Source organism: Scylla paramamosain, unplaced genomic scaffold (assembly GCF_035594125.1).
Source record: "Scylla paramamosain isolate STU-SP2022 unplaced genomic scaffold, ASM3559412v1 Contig19, whole genome shotgun sequence".
Taxonomy (NCBI): Eukaryota; Metazoa; Arthropoda; class Malacostraca; order Decapoda; family Portunidae; genus Scylla; species Scylla paramamosain.
This window is the reverse complement of record NW_026973684.1, coordinates 35,001-57,500: the sequence shown is the minus strand read 5'-3', so window position 1 is coordinate 57,500 and position 22,500 is coordinate 35,001. Positions and strand designations below refer to the sequence as shown.

Sequence of the window (22,500 nt, the reverse complement as noted above, 5' to 3'; positions counted from 1 at the left end):
ATTAAAAAACACTCTGGAACAACCCCTTAAACACCCCAACACACCTGCAAACACACAACAACACATTAAAAACACATTACAACATAGAAACTCCTTCAAAACACACCAAAATATCCTCAAACACTTCTAGACACACCACCACTACCACTACTACTACTACTACTACTACTACTACTACTACTACTACTACTACTACTACTACTACTACTACTACTACTACTACTACTACTACTACTACTACTACTACTACTAACAGCCCCTATATCTTACAGGAAAAGCGTACCAGCCAGCCTGCCCACCACACCCAAGTCAACAACCACTCTGTCGTCATTGCAGAAAAACACAATCAACATGACCCGTTCTCCCCTAAGGTAAGCCCCTGGGAGTGTGTGGGGGTCCTGTGGGTGTCTGGGGGTCTCCCAAGGGGTCCTGGGAGCTTGGGGGGGTCTGCAAGGTGTTATTGTGGGTGAATATTTAATCCTTCTATCCTGAGGTGGGTCTGGAAGATCCTAGTAATAACAATAATATAATATCTAACATACATACGTACATACATACACACAAACTCTCTCTCTCTCTCTCTCTCTCTCTCTCTCTCTCTCTCTCTCTCTCTCTCTCTCTCTCTCTCTCTCTCTCTCTCTCTCTCTCTCTCATGATTAACTGTACAATTCATAATAAATTTTTACATTACCTAGAAAAATAATGAATAAGTAAATAGATAAATAAATAAATAAATAAATGGATAAATAATAATAATAATAAATAATAATAATAATAAGCACATTATAGGAACTTTTGTTGACATTATAAGAGAGAGAGAGAGAGAGAGAGAGAGAGAGAGAGAGAGAGAGAGAGAGAGAGAGAGAGAGAGAGAGAGAGAGAATTTGTGTGTGTGTGTGTGTGTGTGTGTGTGAGTGTGCATTTGTGTGAAAGGCTATTTGCATGTACACTTTTGAATACACACACACACACACACACACACACACACACACACACACACACACACACACACACACACACACACACACACACACACACACACACACACACACACATAATATACGTGTCCTCAAATATCTCTCAATAAAATATATTTTCCCCTTTTTCTCCTACAGCCTGACCCCAATGTGGTGGAGGCACGCTGTGACAATGGTCTGGTGCGTGGTCATGCTTACTCCATCACTCGCATCAAGTATTGTGACATCCAGACTCCAAGGGTGTCAGGCAAGATCCCTCTGGTGCGCATCCGTAACCCTTGGGGCAATGAAGCAGAGTGGGTTGGCCCCTGGAGTGACAAGAGTCAAGAATGGCAGTTCATTCCTCCTGAGGAGAAAGAAGAGATGGGTCTCACCTTTAAACATGATGGGGAGTTTTGGATGTCTTTCAAGGTTAGTGATAATACTCTGCCTCTTGGAAACTAATAATTTTTTTATTGTTACAGTATTTAGAACCTTCTTTATTGTACAGTATTTGTTTGATGTCTTCACGAAACTACATACATATTTTTATCATATTATGTAAATGTGAACACTTGTTCCATTAGAAATTAATAATGCTTTTAAATTGACAACATAGATTCAAAATGTATTTGTAGTGTAAGGTGAAGAATAAGTTGAAGGAAAAAGTAAGAAGGTTTTTTTAAATTAGGCAAACAGAATTGATATGTACTGATTAAGCGTTTCAACAAGCATATTTTCATGTGATAGAAATATTTCTTCAGTACCTTTCTTGACCATGCAGAAAAGTTTAGGCTGTGCTGTTAATAAAGGTTTTCCCAAGGATTTTATTCATACTAGCAGAATGACCTGGTGTCGTCAAGATAAAATTGAATAACCTAACAGTTTTGGGTTGAAAGTAGTTAAGACATAACCTGTGTCACTCCCTGGATCAAGTATCAGTCCAAATTTCATCACAGTCAGTTCAATGGTTTTTCTGTGAAAAGCAGACACACCTACACACAAACAGATAGATAGTGTGTTTTACTATGTAAGATGGCAAGAGAAAGAAAAAGAGAGAAAGATTCCCATATTGTTTCTAATTCATAACTTACTCAGGACTTCTTGACCAACTTCACCATGCTGGAGATGACCAACCTCAACCCAGACTCCCTGGAGGACGAGGACATCATCGGCTCCGTGCAGCACAAGTGGGAGATGAGTGTGTTTGAGGGAGCCTGGATCAGGGGCTCCTCATCTGGCGGATGTAGGAATTTCCTTGGTGAGTCTAACGGCCATTGGTTTGTGTTGTTTCATTAGTTATTATGCCCATTTTCACTGAAGAAATACTTGATAGTGTACATATCTGAGAATGTTAGTTTCTTGTTGTCCCATAGATCTTACCACAACTTCACCCACTATGTATCTACATATCTGAGACCTGTTAGTGCTTATGTCAAGGAACCTCTTGCATGATTAAACTTTTGGATTTACTTGTGTGACTTGTTTGTCAACAGATACATTCTGGCACAATCCTCAGTACAGAATCACTTTGACTGAGGTTGATGATGATGATGACAACAAGTGTACAGTGATTGTGGCACTGATGCAGAAGAATCGCCGTTCACAGAGGAAGCTTGGCTTAGAGTGCCTTACTATTGGCTTTGCAATTTATTATGTAAGTCAAGACTTCTGTAGTTGTGGAAGAAATTCACATGTGTAATGTATAACTTCATTCTCTCTCTCTCTCTCTCTCTCTCTCTCTCTCTCTCTCTCTCTCTCTCTCTCTCTCTCTCTCTCTCTCTCTCTCTCTCTCTCTCTCTCTCTCTCTCTCTCTCTCTTCTTCTTCTTCTTCCTGTGGATCAAACCTTGTCTTTTTGTCATATCCCTCAGCTTTGTATTCATATTTAAAATGCTTAGCACTCACCTCATTATTTTCATCATTTCTTTCCTCATGACCACATCATTATGATTTGTTATACATGGCAATATGATGATAGTCAGACATAGCCTTAAATGCTGCTGGTGTGAAAAATATCTTCCTGTGAAATGGAAGGCCATATCATTAGAATATCATAGAGAGAGAGGACTGCAATGTGCAAAGACAACAAAGTCGAGATTCTTCCAACATGCCGACGCCTTTGAAGGAGTGATAAATAGCAGGCATCAGTAACTAGCTAAACTTACACATATTCACATTTTCACTCTACAGTTACGAGACCCAGATGGTGTTCCTCGGCCTTTAGATCTGAACTTCTTCAAGTATTCTGCCTCAGTGGCTCGTTCCCCATCCTTCATCAACATGAGGGAGGTGTCTTGTCGCTTCAAGCTGCCCCCTGGCACTTACTGCATTGTGCCATCCACCTTTGAGCCTAATGAAGAAGGAGAGTTCATTTTGAGAGTCTTCTCTGAAAAAGCCAATGAAATGGAGTAAGTGTTTATTGTCTCTCTCTCTCTCTCTCTCTCTCTCTCTCTCTCTCTCTCTCTCTCTCTCTCTCTCTCTCTCTCTCTCTCTCTCTCTCTCTCTCTCTCTCTCTCTCTCTCTCTCTCTCTCTCTCTCTCTCTCTCTCTCTCTCTCTCTCTCTCTCTCTCTCTCTCTCTCTCTCTCTCTCTCTCTCTCTCTCTCTCTCTCTCTCTCTCTCTCTGATCTCTCTCTCTGATCTCTCTCTCTCTCTCTCTCTCTCTCTCTCTCTCTCTCTCTCTCTCTCTCTCTCTCTCTCTCTCTCTCTCTCTCTCTCTCTCTCTCTCTCTCTCTCTCTCTCTCTCTCTCTCTCTCTCTCTCTCTCTCTCTCTGATCTCTCTCTCTCTCTGATTCTCTCTCTCTCTCTCTCTCTGATTCTCTCTCTCTCTCTCTCTCTCTCTCTCTCTCTCTCTCTCTCTCTCTCTCTCTCTCTCTCTCTCTCTCTCTCTCTCTCTCTCTCTCTCTCTCTCTCTCTCTCTCTCTCTCTCTCTCTCTCTCTCTCTCTCTCTCTCTCTCTCTCTCTCTCTCTCTCTCTCTCTCTCTCTCTCTCTCTCTCTCTCTCTCTCTCTCTCTCTCTCTCTCTCTCTCTCTCTCTCTCTCTCGCTTATATAATTTCACTGAAATGCAAAAGTATGTTGAATGAAAATCAATGATCTGAGTATGAATTTTACCAAGAGATGAAGGGTAAGACAACATGACTGAGGTTTTCAGATTGGTAAGACAGCTTAATTATAGAGTAACAAATCCAGACCACTCAATTTGCTCTCTTTAGAATCATGGAATGTGTGAAGTGGCCTGATTCATGTCTTCAAACTTATAAGTGGTTTTAACAAGGGATTATTAAATATCATAAATATCAAGAAAAGATTAGATGAATATATATATATATATATATATATATATATATATATATATATATATATATATATATATATATATATATATATATATATATATATATATATATATATATATATATATATACGGGAGGTAGGAGAAAAACACAGGTGTATGGAGTTGAGTTTACTCCCGACCAGTTTCCTACAGCTTCTTCAGCTGAAGAAGCTGTAGGCAAAACTGGTCAGGAATAAACTCAACTCCATACACCTGTGTTTTCCTCCTACCTCCCCCTCCAAGTTGTCTAAATGTCTGAACAATAATAAAAATAATAATAAAAATAATAATAATGTCAAAAAGTGCAGACAGAATTTGGCAAGAGTAGTATGACACAGACAGGAAATTACCTGATAAGAAATTAACAAATCCACAGATTAAGAATGTGAAAAGAATTAGGAATAATGTTTCAAGATAACTTATCATCAGACACACTTAAAAACAGGTTCAGAGGAAAGACATAAGCCAAGGAAAATGATCAGGGACTGCCACGTGTAAGCCTGGTCGCTTCTTGCAGCTTCCCTTATTTCTTATGTTATGTTCTTATAAGAACGACATTCAGTTAGATGAAACAATTTCCATGATCCATCCAAAACTGGAATATTCAACAATCATATGGTCATCATACTGAGAGAGACCATAAGGAACATAAACAGAATATGAAGAGCATCAACCAAGATAGTGAAGAAAGATTAGCAAAAAATAAATAAATAAATAAACAAATAAATAAATACGTAAAATAAATAAAATAAATAAATAAATAAATACATGAAAAGGGGAAATCATATAATATCCAAGGCATCAAAGAAATTCCAAGATGACAGATTTTATATATATATATATATATATATATATATATATATATATATATATATATATATATATATATATATATATATATATATATATATATATATATATATATATATATATATATTTTTTTTTTTTTGTGATTCAAGAGATACAAGATACAGCAAGAAATTCAAATGACTGTTCATATGAAAGATATCAATGAATACAATTTTTCTCATAGCAACGCTGAAACTTGGATTGAACACCTTGGATACAAAGTAGTCCACATTAGGAATATTAAACACTTGAAAGCCAAACAGGACATTACTGGATATAAATATGTGTCAGTACAAGCACTGTTCTTTTCCTGTATGTCAAAACTGGGGAAATACACACTCACACACACAACATTGTATCTAATTAGGGCTATCTACACTTGCTCTTGTCTTTTGTTTCCTTCCTCTTCACCCCTGATCTCTTTTTTTTTTCTCCTCTTTTCTTTTTCAAATTGGTAAGGTGTGTGTGTGTGTGTGTGTGTGTGTGTGTGTGTGTGTGTGTGTGTGTGTGTGTGTGTGTGTGTGTGTGTGTGTGCCTAAGTTCTCTCCACAACCCAACATTTTCTATCACTTCTATCTCCTCCCAGTTAATTCCTTTAGTGTTGAAGTCACCTACTAAGAACACTTTGTCACTTTTCCTTATCATTTCCTCTATGCTATTTCTTGTTTTTAGTTGCATAGTTTTATATCTACTGGTCTCCCATGCATTAGTTTTTGGTGATACATAAGTCATGATAACTTTCCTTTTTTTCACTTCCTTTGATCTTAATCACAATACTCAAAGTTTCCACCATTCCATCACCATATTCCACTTCCTCAACAACAATATCCTCTTTTACCAATATCATCACTCCTCCTCCCTTTCCTTTTCTGTCTCCTCCTTTGCAAATCCCATTTATTTCCTCTTTTAGTTTAGTTTCCATTAAACCTACCACATTGGGTTTATTGTTCTTTAAATAGTCTAAGTTCCAATAGGCTTGAAACCAAACCATCCATATTTGTATACATAATTGTGTGTGTGTGTGTGTGTGTGTGTGTGTGTGTGTGTGTATACCTAACAAGGGGGTGTGTAGCATAACTAAATATGTTTGTTGATTTCTTTGTGTGTGTGTGTGTGTGTATTGAAGTGTATTTTGAGGAGGGTGTGTGCAGTGTGACTCAGTGCATGTGTCTGCTAATTTGTGTGTGTGTGTGTGTGTGTGTGTGTGAGCAAGAGAATAACAATAAATATAACATTAATTTCTATATAAAAAATAATAATAATGATAATGATAATAATAATAATAATAATAATAATAATAATAATAATAATAATAATAATAATAATCAATAACAATGACAATAAGAAAAGTTATGTAAAGGTTAGCATGGTACTTTAGGGTATGTGACATCACTACATGCTAATTTTTTAAGTGTCTGAATAAAGTAGACAAGCAAATCATGTGCAAACTTAATGCATGGGAGATCAACAGATATAAAACTATGCAACTAGAAACAAGAAATAGCATAGAGGAAATGATAAGGAAAAGTAACAAAGTGTTCTTAGTAGGTGACTTCAACACTAAAGGAATTAACTGGGAGAAGATGGAAGTGAAAGAAAATGTTGGGTCATGGAGTGAAGAACTTATGCATACCATGATGGTGAATACAATGCGACAATGGGTGAATGAACCTACAAGATGCAGAGAAGAACTATCACAGTTGGACTTTGTGTTTAAAAAAAGCCTTCATATGTATATAGTACCTCAAATAGAGATGGCCATTCATTTCACCATATCCTTCAATAATTTCATTGCACAGATCCAGTTCTTACATAGGATTCCTATAAAACTGGTGGACACTAAATTATTTATGAAAATTTATGAAATTGATATGATGTTAATGGCAGAAGTGTGTGTTGTATTCTCACTTGAGGTTTACAGTCATTGTTTCAGGTCAGATTTTTTGTGAGAGAGAGAGAGAGAGAGAGAGAGAGAGAGAGAGAGAGAGAGAGAGAGAGAGAGAGAGAGAGAGAGAGAATTAGAAGTTTGTGTGTGTGTGCTGCATGACAAGTTGTGGCCTAATACCTACCTAATAGGTAAGCTCCTGGGGGTGTGTGCGGGTCCTAGGGGTGTCTGGGGATCTTCTAAGGGATCCTGGGAGCTTGGGGAGGGTCTGCGACGTGTTATTGTGGGTGAATATTTAATCCTTCTATCCTGAGGTGGCCCGTGGAGGTGTGTGGGTCTTGTGGGTGTGGGGGTCTTCTAAGGGGGTCCTGTGAGCTTGAGGAGGGTCTGAGAAGTCTTTTTGTGGGTAAATAGTTAATCTTTCAATGTTGAGGAAGCCCCTGGAGGTGTGTGGGGGTCCTGAAGGTGTGCGGGTGTCCTAGGGGGACACCTGCACACCATAAACTGACACTGTTATCTTGTTCTGTGTGTCTGTAATTAGTATGAAGTTGTCAGCAATGGTGGAAGTCTAATTAATGAGTTTGTTTTTCTTCCAGACTCAAAGGGTTCTCAATGCAACACTGCTGATTTCAAGATACTGACAAGAACTGACTGTCACCTTGCTATGTCCAACAGGTGTGTGTGTGTGTGTGTGTGTGTGTGTGTGTGTGTGTGTGTGTGTGTGTGTGTGTGTGTGTGTGTGTGTGTGTGTGTGTTTACCGAGTGGTTTATGGGAGGGTAGTAATCTTAAGGGAGGCCTCATTTTGTGGGTGGCTTGCTTGTGACTTGTCTTATCTTCTACTCTTATGTTAATAGCCTCTGTAACTTGCTGGGGGAAGGCAACACCAGTCTGCCCACCCCTTAAACACCCCAACACACCTGCAAACACACAACAACACATTAAAAACACATTACAACATACAAACTCCTTCAAAACACACCAAAATATCCTCAAACACTTCTAGACACACCACCACCACCACCACTACTACTACTACTACTACTACTACTACTACTACTACTACTACTACTACTACTACTACTACTACTACTACTACTACTACTACTACTACTACTACTACTACTAACAGCCCCTACATCTTACAGGAAAAGCGTACCAGCCAGCCTGCCCACCACACCCAAGTCAACAACCACTCTGTCGTCACTGCAGAAAAATACAATCAACATGACCCGTTCTCCCCTAAGGTAAGCCGCTGGGGGGTGTGTGGGGGTCTTCTAAGTGATCCTGGGAGCTTGAGGAGGGTCTGAGAGGTCTTCTTGTGGGTAAATAGTTAATCTTTCAATCTTGAGGAAGCCCGTGGAGGTGTGTTGGGGTCTTGTGGGTGTGGAGGTCTTCTAAGGGGGTCCTGGGAGCTTGAGAAGGGTCTGAGAAGTCTTTTTGTGGGTAAATAGTTAATCTTTCAATCTTGAGGAAGCCCCTGGAGGTGTGTGTGGGGAGAGAGAGAGAGAGAGAGACTTGCCAAGCATTTAAAAACATTAACTACAAATTAAAGAAAAAAACTGATATTTTAAATAAAACTCCAAACACAACATTCAATCTCATTAAATTGGTCTTATTGTAATTTGAACAGTGGATATATGCAACTAAATTTATAATGCTGATGGTAAATTTTAAAGGTTTATCTGCATTTTGGGGAAGCAAGGTTAGTTGCAATTATCTTTCATTGCTCAGGATTCCTGAGCAATGAAAGATAATTGCAAGTACACATAGCAGTGAAAAACATAAGACAAACTATTTCTCTGAGAAGGATTATGTTTTAATTCACCTCTTATTTCTCATTTTAACTAAATTTGTTTCAGCTTATGTTTCTGGACATATTTTTAGTTACTTTAGGCAGATTATGAAAGATTTGATGCCTCTTGTCTGCTGGTTCTATCCAGTCAACTATAATACTATCTGTGGTATCATTATAATATGTAAATTCATAAGTAAGTTTCCAAATGCAGAACTCATCTGTTCCTCAGCAGTATGAAACACACGCACACATACACACGCACACACACACAGTCACAGTTGCGGGTGAGGCTACCAGTGTTGTGTGGAGCTGTGAATCGTGTCTGTACTGGGTAACACGGCACAATCTGGCTGCACCTCACACTTTTTTCACAATTCTCCCCTCACCTCGTCATCTCTCACAAAACACTAATACCACTCACTCCAGCACCCTTGTACCTGGCATTTCCTGGTGTTTTGTGGTGTTTATTGATGTTTTTTTCAGTATTCTGGGTGTTTTAGTGTTTATTATTGTGTTTTTTTAATATTGTTTTTTTTTTTGATATGGTATGATGCTTTTAATTAAATTTTCTAAGGTATTTTTTTTTTATGAACATTTTCTTGTTAATTTCTCTGGTGTTTTCTTGTTTCTATTTTTTGCTTATATTTTCTGGTGCATTCTGGGTATTATTCTTGGTAACACCTGCTGTTTAAAATTATATTCTCTCGTTTCTCACTAATATCTGGTACGTTCTGGGCATTTTTCTGGTAAAACCCATTAATTTCCTGCGTTTTAAATATTTCCTTGCGTTCCCCATTAATTTTCAGTAGGTTTTGGCTATTTTGGTGACATTTGGTGGATTCTGTTTGTTTCTATGGTTTCCTGGTGTTGCTCCACTGTTGTGCTGGGTGTGGCATCACTTCCGAGGTGTCTGGAGGTGGTTTGGCGCATCAGCAAATGTGTACTTCAACCTGAATGCCTCGGCCACCAGCAGACTGATCTCCGTGTCTGACCAAGAGGATGTTGGCAGATTCTGAAGCAGCAGCATTAAGCCCTGTGGGAGTGACCTTATGTTAGATTAGTTAGGTTTAGTTAGGTGAACTCCACTGGACTCTAGTGGTAGGGAATAGTTTCAATGTGGGGCAGGGGAGGTTAAGTTAGGTTAGGTTAGGAGGAAAGATTTATGTATAGCCTTCAGATATGTAGTAGCAGTATTAGTCACTGTTGGTGTTAGGTTAGGTTAGGAGAAGGAAAGGTGTGCGACTGCTCACTTCATACAGAATGATAAATAAGCACAGCCTTCACACACTCGCTGGCCTAGACCCTCGGAAGTCAGTCAGTCATTGACCCTCGGAACCAGTCATTCATCCCTTTCTCTGGTAAACTCTGGAACTCCCTGCCTGCTTCTGTATTTCTACCTTCCTATGACTTGAATTTTTTCAAGAGGGAGGTTTCAAGACACTTATTCATCAAGTTTTGACCACTGCTTTGACCCTTTTATGGGACTGGCATTTCAGTGGGCATATTTTTTTAATGGATTTTTGTTACCCTTGGCCAGTGTCCTTCCTACATAAAAAAACCCTCACTTGAAAGTCCCTCTCTGGTTCATGAGGTGCTGGCAAAAATAGCTGAGGAACACAACACACACACACACACACACACACACACACACACACACACACACACACACACACACACACACACACACACACACACACACACACTCACACACACACACACACACACACACACACACACACACACACACACACACCTGGAAATCCCTCTGGTTCATGAGGTGCTGGGAGAAGTAGGTGAGGAACGCAGCACACACATAGAGCATGAAGTGGGAGAAGCCGTCAGGTTCAGCGTGCAGTGTGTCCCAGAGCCTGACGGTGCAGCCTAGGGGCATCTCCCTCATTAGCAAGTTGTTGAACCATCGGAAGGAAAATTGAAGGTAGTCTATCTCATGTCTGGCCAAGTGCTGGTGGAGATTGACTGTGGAAAGATGGATTGAGTTAGGATTAAGTTGCACACACACACACACACACACACACACACACACACACACACACACACACACACACACACACACACACACACACACACACACAACCAGATTACTACAGAGACAAAGAGAGGCTGGATATTTCAGAGAGCACAAGAATAACTGAGAAACACACACACACACACATGCACACACACACGCACACACACACACACACACACACACACACACACACACACACACACACACACACACACACACACACACACACACACACACACACACACACACACACACACACACACACACACACACACACACACACACACACACACACACACACACACAACCAGATTACTACAGAGACAAAGAGAGGCTGGATACTTAAGAGAACACAAGAATAACTGAGAAACACACACACACACACACACACACACACACGCACACACACACACACACACACACACACACACACACACACACACACACACACACACACACACACACACACACACACACCATCTATCCTCTTCATAAGTTCGCTGAGCTGTTGCACTTTGCTTTGAATGCCTGGCTGTGCAAAAGTGTAGTTGTCTTGTATTCCATCCAGCAGCTTTAACATACACCAGAAGCTGTCTGCCTCCACCACCGCCCGCTGCTCCGCTTCAATCTTCTCCACCTCGTATGTGTCCAGGCTCTCCTCTGATTGGTGAACGGATGCATGGATAGGTTAGGTTTGGCAATAAAGTAATCTTTTTGAATGCCTAGTGTCTTCTTTGCTAATAGATTGATTGATAGATAGATAGATTGATAGATTGATGGATGGATAGGTTAGGTAATACTATAATCTTCTCTCTTCTAACAAAATAAACTGATGGATAGATAAACTGATAGATATTTGGTACCATATTTTGAAACACTTCTGTGCTGTACTTCCTCTGTTTTCAAAAAGGCTCTAGATGAAGCTGTACATGTTTTTAAGTGTGTTTTTCATGATTCTAGTGACAGATTAACAAGACTTGTACATTATTAACAGGAGAAGCACTCTTGAAAACTGGCTAATCATCTCCTTGACCTTGAAAAACAGTCTTGATAAATGAGCAAAGCATTTTTAAGTGTTTTTAAAATTGTGGTAACAGATTAACAAGACTTCTACATTATGAACAGGAGAAACACTCTTGAGAACACAGCTAATTATCCCTCTGTGACTCTGGAAAAGTCTAGATGGGAGAGAAGGAACAAGAAAGCAGAGCATTACAGAATAGGCCCTTACAAGACAAGAACTTAATCTAAATCACAAAGTAGGAAAAGACATTGAAAACCTCACCTTTAGGAACCACCTCATGAAGGAAGACGATGAAGAAGGGTGTGACAAGGTTGTTGATCCCCTGCACGTAACCTGAGGCAGGGTGACGGATGGCCCAGATGTACAGAATGCGCTCAAACATTTCTTGTACGATTGTTTGTTGGAACAACGGAATCAGGGGAGACATGCGTGGGATGTCAATGTGAATCTGTGGAGAGACGTGGGTTTGGTGAGACTAGGTTAAGGTTTGGTTAGGTTAAGTTAAGTTTGGTTAGGTTAGGTTAGGTTAAGTTTGGTTAGGTTAGGTTAAGTTAGGTTTGGTTAGGTTAGGTTAGGTTAAGTTAAGTTTGGTTAGGTTAGGTTAAGTTAGGTTTAAATTCGGTTAGGTTAGGTTAAGTTAAGTTCGGTTAAGTTAAGTTTGGTTTGGTTAGGTTGGGTTAGGTTAAGTTTGGTTTGGTTAGGTTGGGTTAGGTTAAGTTTGGTTAGGTTAAGTTAGGTTTGGTTAGGTTAGGTTAAGTTTGGTTTGGTTTGGTTAGGTTTGGTTTGCTAAGGTTATGTTAGGTTAGGTTAGATGAGATCAGTAGAGAGGAGAATACTTGCTTTTGTGGTCTCTATATTACAAGGATAGAGATCTTAGTCAGTATATAAAAGAATGACTGAAAAGATACACCAGGTGACAAATATTCCTATGACAGGAGAATGAAGCTTTTAAACTGATATACACACACATAGAAAATAAAGAAAAAGAGAGAGAAAAAAATATTGAAAGAAAAAAAAACAGGAAAGGAAGATTATCAACACACACACACACACACACACACACACACACACACACACACACACACACACACACACACACACACACACACCTGTCTAAAGGTATCTTGGTGGATATCCTCGTGCCTCGTGCCATAGTACTGGTCCACAAAACTCCATTATTCCTCTCGTTTCCTTCGCAGCATGTCCTCTCGTCTCTCTGAGTTTGCTGGGAGGTAGCCCTGAGAGAGAGAGAGAGAGAAATTAATGTGGGTTTTTTTTTTATTTTATATTACTAAAAATTAACAGACAAACAAAAACATTCATAACTTCACTAGTACTACCTAACACACACACATACATACACACATACATACATACATTTAATTACCTCCAAGCCACAGCACGGACTTGTGAGGGAATGCCAGACCAAGACAGTTTCCGCAGCTCCGGCAGGGAAGTGTTGGCTGCGTTGATCACCTCCAGGAACTTCTCTGTCCTTACCATGTCGCGCTCACTGTCTGCGGGGAGAGAGAGAATGTGAGAGAGAGAGAGAGAGAGAGAGAGAGAGAGAGAGAGAGAGAGAGAGAGAGAGAGAGAGAGAGAGAGAGAGAGAGAGAGAGAGGGTTAGATAGAGAAGGAGAGAAAGCATTATGACATCACAATAATTAAAAAAAACATTTAAAACATAGATGGATAAATCATTACTACTACTACTACTACTACTACTACTACTACTACTACTACTACTACTACTACTACTACTACTACTACTACTACTACTACTACTATTTCTACTACTACTAGCATCAGTAATACTAATAATAATTTCTTTTGTATTGCAGAGGTGAACCAGGCCAACACAAGACAGATGGGATGCAAGAACACTGTTGACACATCAATACTTCATACAAGGCAATAAAGCGGTATTTATCATCATGCTTTAGTGTATTAGAGCATTGTATAAGCCACAACACATACATACACTGCCATGTACACCCTCTGTACATCATATGAGGCAACACAGCTATGTATTATCTTGCTTCAATGTATAAGGCCAATGGGAGAGGGAGGACTACTACTACTACTATTACTATAACCAGCAAGAGAGAGAGAGAGGTGGTGGACAGACTAAATATAACAGGCCAATGGGAGAGGGAGGACTACTACTACTACTACTACTACTACTACTACTACTACTACTACTACTACTACTACTACTACTACTACTACTACTACTACTACTACTACTACTACTACTTCTTCCTCTTCTTCTAATACTGTTGCTACTATTACTAGTACTGCTGCTGCTGTTACCGGAAGTGATGAAAAGGGTCCTGGGGGTCTGGAGAGTGGCAGACTGCCCTCCACACCTACATTAATAATAACAACAACAACAACAATAATAATAACGAAAGCCTGAAATTTGGATGCATTTTTGTTTGTTTATTTATTTATTTATCTTTTTTGGTCAACAACAAAAGCTACCTTTGAATTTTAAGCTCTTCTTTTTAATTTTGTTCATTTTTTTCTTTCTTTCTTTCTTTTACTTCTTTTTTCTTTTGTGTTTTTTAGCATGATTTTATTTTTTGCTTCTTTTTACCTTCTGTGTGCAAACCCAAGTAAACAAATTGAATAAATATCATGGCTTCTGACTGCAGCAACAACAACAATAACCACCACCACCATCACCACCACCCACCTAATACAAGAGTTATCCAGTATTCTCAATATTTCACCACTAGTCTATCCACCTCACTAATACAACATTTAACCAGTATTCTCAATCTTTCACCACTATTCTGTCCACCTCACTAATACAAGAGTTCACCAGTATTCTCAATATTTCACCACTATTCTGTCCACCACCCTAATACAAGAGTTAATCAGTATTTGAAGGATGACCTTTGACCTACAGGGACCTTAGTAGGCCTTTTTATACATATATATTACTCTAGCACTGGCTTGTATAAATGAATAAATAAATAAATAAATCTGTCTCTCTCACTTGATGGTTGAAAAGAATGGATTACTATTGCCTGGATAGTAGTAAAGAATAGTACTGATAGTTAGAGGTGATATAATAGCCCACAATAATATTAAGAGTTAGTACAAGCCTTTAATAGTACCCAATAGTACAAAAAATAATACAAAATTTTTATGAGTTAGGACACACATTAGGACAGTAATCAGTGTGTCATTTTACCTGATACTATATGTTAATAGATTCTGTTTCACACAATCTCTGTTAAATCAATACCTGGAAGTCCTGTACACACACACACACACACACACACACACACACACACACACACACACACACACACACACACACACACACACACACACACACACACACACACACACACACACACACACACACACACACACACACACACACACACACACACACACACACACACACACACACACACACACACACACACATACCAGGGGAGGAACAGTGCAAGTGTGAGGCCAACGCGCTGGGCCGCCAACCTGTCGGCCTGGGTGACGCGTGAAGGGTGGCGTGGTGTTGGTGGTGGTGTCTTGGCCCTGTGGTGTCCCTAGCCTTCATGTCATTGTGATTGGTGAAATAGATGACCTCCATTACTTTTTCATCTTCCTGAGGTCACTTGCTGGTACCTCTGTGTCACCACGCTTAGGTCAGCTTTTTTTTTTTTTTTTCAATTTTATGTAGGAGTGACACTGGCCAAGGGCAACAAAAATCCAATAAGAAAATATGCCCACTGAAATGCCAGTGCCATAAAAGTGTCAAAGCAGTGGTCAAAAATTGATGAATAAGTGTCTTGAAACCTCCCTCTTGAAGGAATTCAAGTCATAGGAAGGTGGAAATACAGAAGCAGGCAGGGAGTTCCAGAGTTTACCCTGCCTCCCCTGTTCTTGCATTACTGGGCTGCTGGACAGGTGGCACAGCCTCATGTGTGCCCTGTCTGTCCAGCACCCTGGCTATCCTTGTGGATGGGCTGGGCACACACTGAGACACAGCACACAGCAAGGGTGTAAACTGCACCTCACTGCTTTAAATATGAGTGTACAGGTTGAGAGGCAAGGCAGCACAGCACAGCACAGCACAGCATGGCAGCTCCTTAACAACACAGCCAGTCTCTGTGTGATGTTCATTGTGTCTTGAGCATTGTATCCTTGACAAACGTGGTGTACTGAGCACATCTTCACATTGTTCTTGCCTTAATGTGAAGTATTAATGTATTACACCTCACAAGTGTAGCCACGTGGCCCCTGTGTGTTCCCGTACCTGGTGATCTCAGGAACAGTTTCAGATTTCATCACAAATATTAATAACTGCAGCAATACTTGGTGCACCCTTCACACATGACCGGGGCTGATTAGTGGGTGAGTCAGCGCCTGAACCAGCCCATCACCCAGCAGGTTGAGGCCACAAGCAGCCCAGCCCAGCATCAATAAGACCAACACCAGGGCTTACTCACCCCTAGACACAACAGCAAGACTAGTCAGAACTGAGCCGTAACACCTGTGTCTCTCTTCACCTCCACAATTATTAACATTCTTTCATTTATTGATATATTTACTGGTACATTACTTACATTGCTGGTACATGAAAATTACTAATGTTGCTTTTATTCCGACAGGCTACCACCACCATGACCACCATGACCACCACCACCACCATGACCACCGCCACCACCACCACCACCACCACCACCACCACCACCACCACCACCACCACCACAGCACTCAGCGTGGCACAGAAGGAACAGAGCCAGGCGGAAAACAAGGACTAAGATCCACTGCCACTTCCAAATAAGGTAATACATGAATTTTCTCTCCTCCTTCTCCTCCTCCTCCTTCTCCTCCTCCTCCTCCTCCTCCTCCTCCTCCTCCTCCTCCTCCTCCTCCTCCTTCTCCTCCTCCTCCTCCTCCTCCTCCTCCTCCTCCTCCTCCTCCTCTTCCAGCTGGGTTTTTTATTGTTTTACTGCTTCAATCTGTGGTTTCCTGCTTCAAAAATACAAAATATACTGTTGAAATTTTCTTATCAGTTCATGTCCTCCTCCTCCTCCTCCTCCTCCTCCTCCTCCTCCTCCTCCTCCTCCTCCTCCTCCTCCTCCTCCTCCTCCTCCTCCTCCTCCCCCCCAATTTAAGAGGGTTAGCAGGAAATTGCCCCCTGATAATTGAATATTCAACTGAATCTCACTTCCTGTCTCAGAAATGATGTGAAAAATGGTTTTGGAAAATGTTTTGGAAGAAAATGTGTCTTGTCTTTGTTTTATGGAAAGACTGAGTTGTTGTTGTTGTTGTTGTTGTTGTTGTTGTTGTTGTTGTTGCTGCTGCTGCTGTTGCTGTTGTTGTTGTTTATCTTGCTTATTCCTCTTCCTCCTCCTCCTCCTCCTCTTCCTCCTCCTCCTCCTCCTCCTTTTCTTACAAGTTTATTATCATCGTTTATATTTCTCTCTCTCTCTCTCTCTCTCTCTCTCTCTCTCTCTCTCTCTCTCTCTCTCTCTCTCTCTCTCTCTCTCTCTCTCTCTCTCTCTCTCTCTCTCTCTCCTTGTTCCCTTTTCTAACAAAATAAACTGATGGATAGATAAACTGATAGATATTTGGTACCATATTTTGAAACACTTCTGTGCTGTACTTCCTCTGTTTTCAAAAAGGCTCTAGATGAAGCTGTACATGTTTTTAAGTGTGTTCTTCATGACTCTAGTGACAGATTAACAAGACTTGTACATTATTAACAGGAGAAGCACTCTTGAAAACTGGCTAATCATCTCCTTGACCTTGAAAAACAGTCTTGATAAATGAGCAAAGCATTTTTAAGTGTTTTTAAAATTGTGGTAACAGATTAACAAGACTTCTACATTATCAACAGGAGAAACACTCTTGAGAACACAGCTAATTATCCCTCTGTGACTCTGGAAAAGTCTAGATGGCAGAGAAGGAACAAGAAAGCAGAGCATTACAGAATAGGCCCTTACAAGACAAGAACTTAATCTAAATCACAAAGTAGGAAAAGACATTGAAAACCTCACCTTTAGGAACCACCTCACGAAGGAAGACGATGAAGAAGGGTGTGACAAGGTCGTTGATCCCCTGCACGTAACCTGAGGCAGGGTGACGGATGGCCCAGATGTACAGAATGCGCTCAAACATTTCTTGTACGATTGTTTGTTGGAACAACGGAATCAGGGGAGACATGCGTGGGATGTCAATGTGAATCTGTGGAGAGACATGGGTTTGGTGAGACTAGGTTAAGTTTGGTTAGGTTAAGTTAAGTTTGGTTAGGTTAGGTTAGGTTAAGTTTGGTTAGGTTAGGTTAAGTTAGGTTTGGTTAGGTTAGGTTAGGTTAAGTTAAGTTTGGTTAGGTTAGGTTAAGTTAGGTTAAATTCGATTAGGTTAGGTTAAGTTAAGTTCGGTTAAGTTAAGTTTGGTTTGGTTAGGTTGGGTTAGGTTAAGTTTGGTTTGGTTAGGTTGGGTTAGGTTAAGTTTGGTTAGGTTAAGTTAGGTTTGGTTAGGTTAGGTTAAGTTTGGTTTGGTTTGGTTAGGTTTGGTTTGCTAAGGTTATGTTAGGTTAGGTTAGATGAGATCAGTAGAGAGGAGAATACTTGCTTTTGTGGTCTCTATATTACAAGGATAGAGATCTTAGTCAGTATATAAAAGAATGACTGAAAAGATACACCAGGTGACAAATATTCCTATGACAGGAGAATGAAGCTTTTAAACTGATATACACACACATAGAAAATAAAGAAAAAGAGAGAGAAAAAAATATTGAAAGAAAAAAAAACAGGAAAGGAAGATTATCAACACACACACACACACACACACACACACACACACACACACACACACACACACCTGTCTAAAGGTATCTTGGTGGATATCCTCGTGCCTCGTGCCATAGTACTGGTCCACAAAACTCCATTATTCCTCTCGTTTCCTTCGCAGCGTGTCCTCTCATCTCTCTGAGTTTGCTGGGAGGTAGCCCTGAGAGAGAGAGAGAGAGAAATTAATGTGTTTTTTTATTTTTATTTTATATTACTAAAAATTAACAGACAAACAAAAACATTCATAACTTCACTAGTACTACCTAACACACACACATACATACACACATACATACATACATTTAATTACCTCCAAGCCACAGCACGGACTTGTGAGGGAATGCCAGACCAAGACAGTTTCCGCAGCTCCGGCAGGGAAGTGTTGGCTGCGTTGATCACCTCCAGGAACTTCTCTGTCCTTACCATGTTGCGCTCACTGTCTGCGGGGAGAGAGAGAATGAGAGAGAGAGAGAGAGAGAGAGAGAGAGAGAGAGAGAGAGAGAGAGAGAGAGAGAGAGAGAGAGAGAGAGAGAGAGAGGGTTAGATAGAGAAGGAGAGAAAGCATTATGACATCACAATAATTAAAAAAAACATTTAAAACATAGATGGATAAATCATTACTACTACTACTACTTCTACTACTACTACTACTACTACTACTACTACTACTACTACTACTACTACTACTACTACTACTACTACTACTACTACTACTACTACTATTATTTCTACTACTACTAGCATCAGTAATACTAATAATAATTTCTTTTGTATTGCAGAGGTGAACCAGGCCAACACAAGACAGATGGGATGCAAGAACACTGTTGACACATCAATACTTCATACAAGGCAATAAAGCGGTATGTATCATCATGCTTTAGTGTATGAGAGCATTGTATAAGCCACAACACATACATACACTGCCATGTACACCCTCTGTACATCATATGAGGCAACACAGCTATGTATTATCATGCTTCAATGTATAAGGCCAATGGGAGAGGGAGGACTACTACTACTACTATTACTATAACCAGCAAGAGAGAGAGAGAGGTGGTGGACAGACTAAATATAACAGGCCAATGGGAGAGGGAGGACTACTACTACTACTACTACTACTACTACTACTACTACTACTACTACTACTACTACTACTACTACTACTACTACTTCTTCCTCTTCTTCTAATACTGTTGCTACTATTACTAGTACTGCTGCTGCTGTTACCGGAAGTGATGAAAAGGGTCCTGGGGGTCTGGAGAGTGGCAGACTGCCCTCCACACCTACATTAATAATAACAACAACAACAACAATAATAATAACGAAAGCCTGAAATTTGGATGCATTTTTGTTTGTTTATTTATTTATTTATCTTTTTCGGTCAACAACAAAAGCTACCTTTGATTTTTAAGCTCTTCTTTTTAATTTTGTTCATTTTTTTCTTTCTTTCTTTCTTTAACTTCTTTTTTCTTTTGTGTTTTTTAGCATGATTTTATTTTTTGCTTCTTTTTACCTTCTGTGTGCAAACCCAAGTAAACAAATTGAATAAATATCATGGCTTCTGACTGCAGCAACAACAACAATAACCACCACCACCATCACCACCACCCACCTAATACAAGAGTTATCCAGTATTCTCAATATTTCACCACTAGTCTATCCACCTCATTAATACAACATTTAACCAGTATTCTCAATCTTTCACCACTATTTTGTCCACCTCACTAATACAAGAGTTCACCAGTATTCTCAATATTTCACCACTATTCTGTCCACCACCCTAATACAAGAGTTAATCAGTATTTGAAGGATGACCTTTGACCTACAGGGACCTTAGTAGGCCTTTTTATACATATATATTACTCTAGCACTGGCTTGTATAAATGAATAAATAAATAAATAAATCTGTCTCTCTCACTTGATGGTTGAAAAGAATGGATTACTATTGCCTGGATAGTAGTAAAGAATAGTACTGATAGTTAGAGGTGATATAATAGCCCACAATAATATTAAGAGTTAGTACAAGCCTTTAATAGTACCCAATAGTACAAAAAATAATACAAAATTATTATGAGTTAGGACACACATTAGGACAGTAATCAGTGTGTCATTTTACCTGATACTATATGTTAATAGATTCTGTTTCACACAATCTCTGTTAAATCAATACCTGGAAGTCCTGTACACACACACACACACACACACACACACACACACACACACACACACACACACACACACACACACACACACACACACACACACACACACACACACACACACACACACACACACACACACACACACACACACACACACACACACACACACACACACACACACACACACACACACACACACACACACACACACACACACACACACACACACACACACACACACACACACACACACACACACACACACACACACACACACACACACACACACACACACACACACACACACACACACACACACACACACACACACACACACACACACACACACACACACACACACACACACACACACACACACACACACACACACACACACACACACACACACACACACACACACACACACACACACACACACACACACACACACACACACACACACACACACACACACACACACACACACACACACACACACACACACACACACACACACACACACACACACACACACACACACACACACACACACACACACACACACACACACACACACACACACACACACACACACACACACACACACACACACACACACACACACACACACACACACACACACACACACACACACACACACACACACACACACACACACACACACACACACACACACACACACACACACACACACACACACACACACACACACACACACACACACACACACACACACACACACACACACACACACACACACACACACACACACACACACACACACACACACACACACACACACACACACACACACACACACACACACACACACACACACACACACACACACACACACACACACACACACACACACACACACACACACACACACACACACACACACACACACACACACACACACACACACACACACACACACACACACACACACACACACACACACACACACACACACACACACACACACACACACACACACACACACACACACACACACACACACACACACACACACACACACACACACACACACACACACACACACACACACACACACACACACACACACACACACACACACACACACACACACACACACACACACACACACACACACACACACACACACACACACACACACACACACACACACACACACACACACACACACACACACACACACACACACACACACACACACACACACACACACACACACACACACACACACACACACACACACACACACACACACACACACACACACACACACACACACACACACACACACACACACACACACACACACACACACACACACACACACACACACACACACACACACACACACACACACACACACACACACACACACACACACACACACACACACACACACACACACACACACACACACACACACACACACACACACACACACACACACACACACACACACACACACACACACACACACACACACACACACACACACACACACACACACACACACACACACACACACACACACACACACACACACACACACACACACACACACACACACACACACACACACACACACACACACACACACACACACAC

At 40.5% G+C, this 22,500-nt stretch overlaps 2 protein-coding genes and 1 long non-coding RNA gene across 3 annotated transcripts in view; 2 read left to right on the top strand and 1 right to left on the bottom strand.

Annotated features, from left to right (window-relative positions):
- The window catches only part of LOC135097402 (uncharacterized), a 12,946-nt gene extending 4,673 nt beyond the window's left edge, over positions 1-8,273 (top strand). Inside the window, exons 6-11 of the mRNA XM_063999247.1 lie at positions 273-371; positions 1,116-1,388; positions 2,055-2,217; positions 2,453-2,613; positions 3,148-3,365; positions 8,171-8,273. Coding sequence (XP_063855317.1) covers positions 273-371; positions 1,116-1,388; positions 2,055-2,217; positions 2,453-2,613; positions 3,148-3,365; positions 8,171-8,273 — 1,017 coding nt within the window. The remainder of the gene's footprint in view (positions 1-272; positions 372-1,115; positions 1,389-2,054; positions 2,218-2,452; positions 2,614-3,147; positions 3,366-8,170) is intronic.
- Positions 8,274-9,371: 1,098 nt separating this feature from the next.
- On the bottom strand, positions 9,372-10,847 carry LOC135097410 (TBC1 domain family member 22B-like). The gene is made up of 2 exons (XM_063999256.1): positions 10,574-10,847; positions 9,372-9,853 (listed from the first exon to the last, which is right to left on the bottom strand). The coding sequence occupies exons 1-2, from the start codon at positions 10,718-10,720 to the stop codon at positions 9,716-9,718; spliced, it is 285 nt and encodes a 94-aa protein (XP_063855326.1). The 5' UTR covers positions 10,721-10,847; the 3' UTR covers positions 9,372-9,715.
- A 2,865-nt stretch (positions 10,848-13,712) lies between these two features.
- On the top strand, positions 13,713-19,626 carry LOC135097411 (uncharacterized). Its single transcript, XR_010265665.1, has 3 exons — positions 13,713-13,795; positions 16,502-16,678; positions 19,471-19,626. It is a non-coding gene; the product is annotated as an uncharacterized LOC135097411 (long non-coding RNA).
- The last annotated feature ends 2,874 nt before the right edge of the window (positions 19,627-22,500 follow it).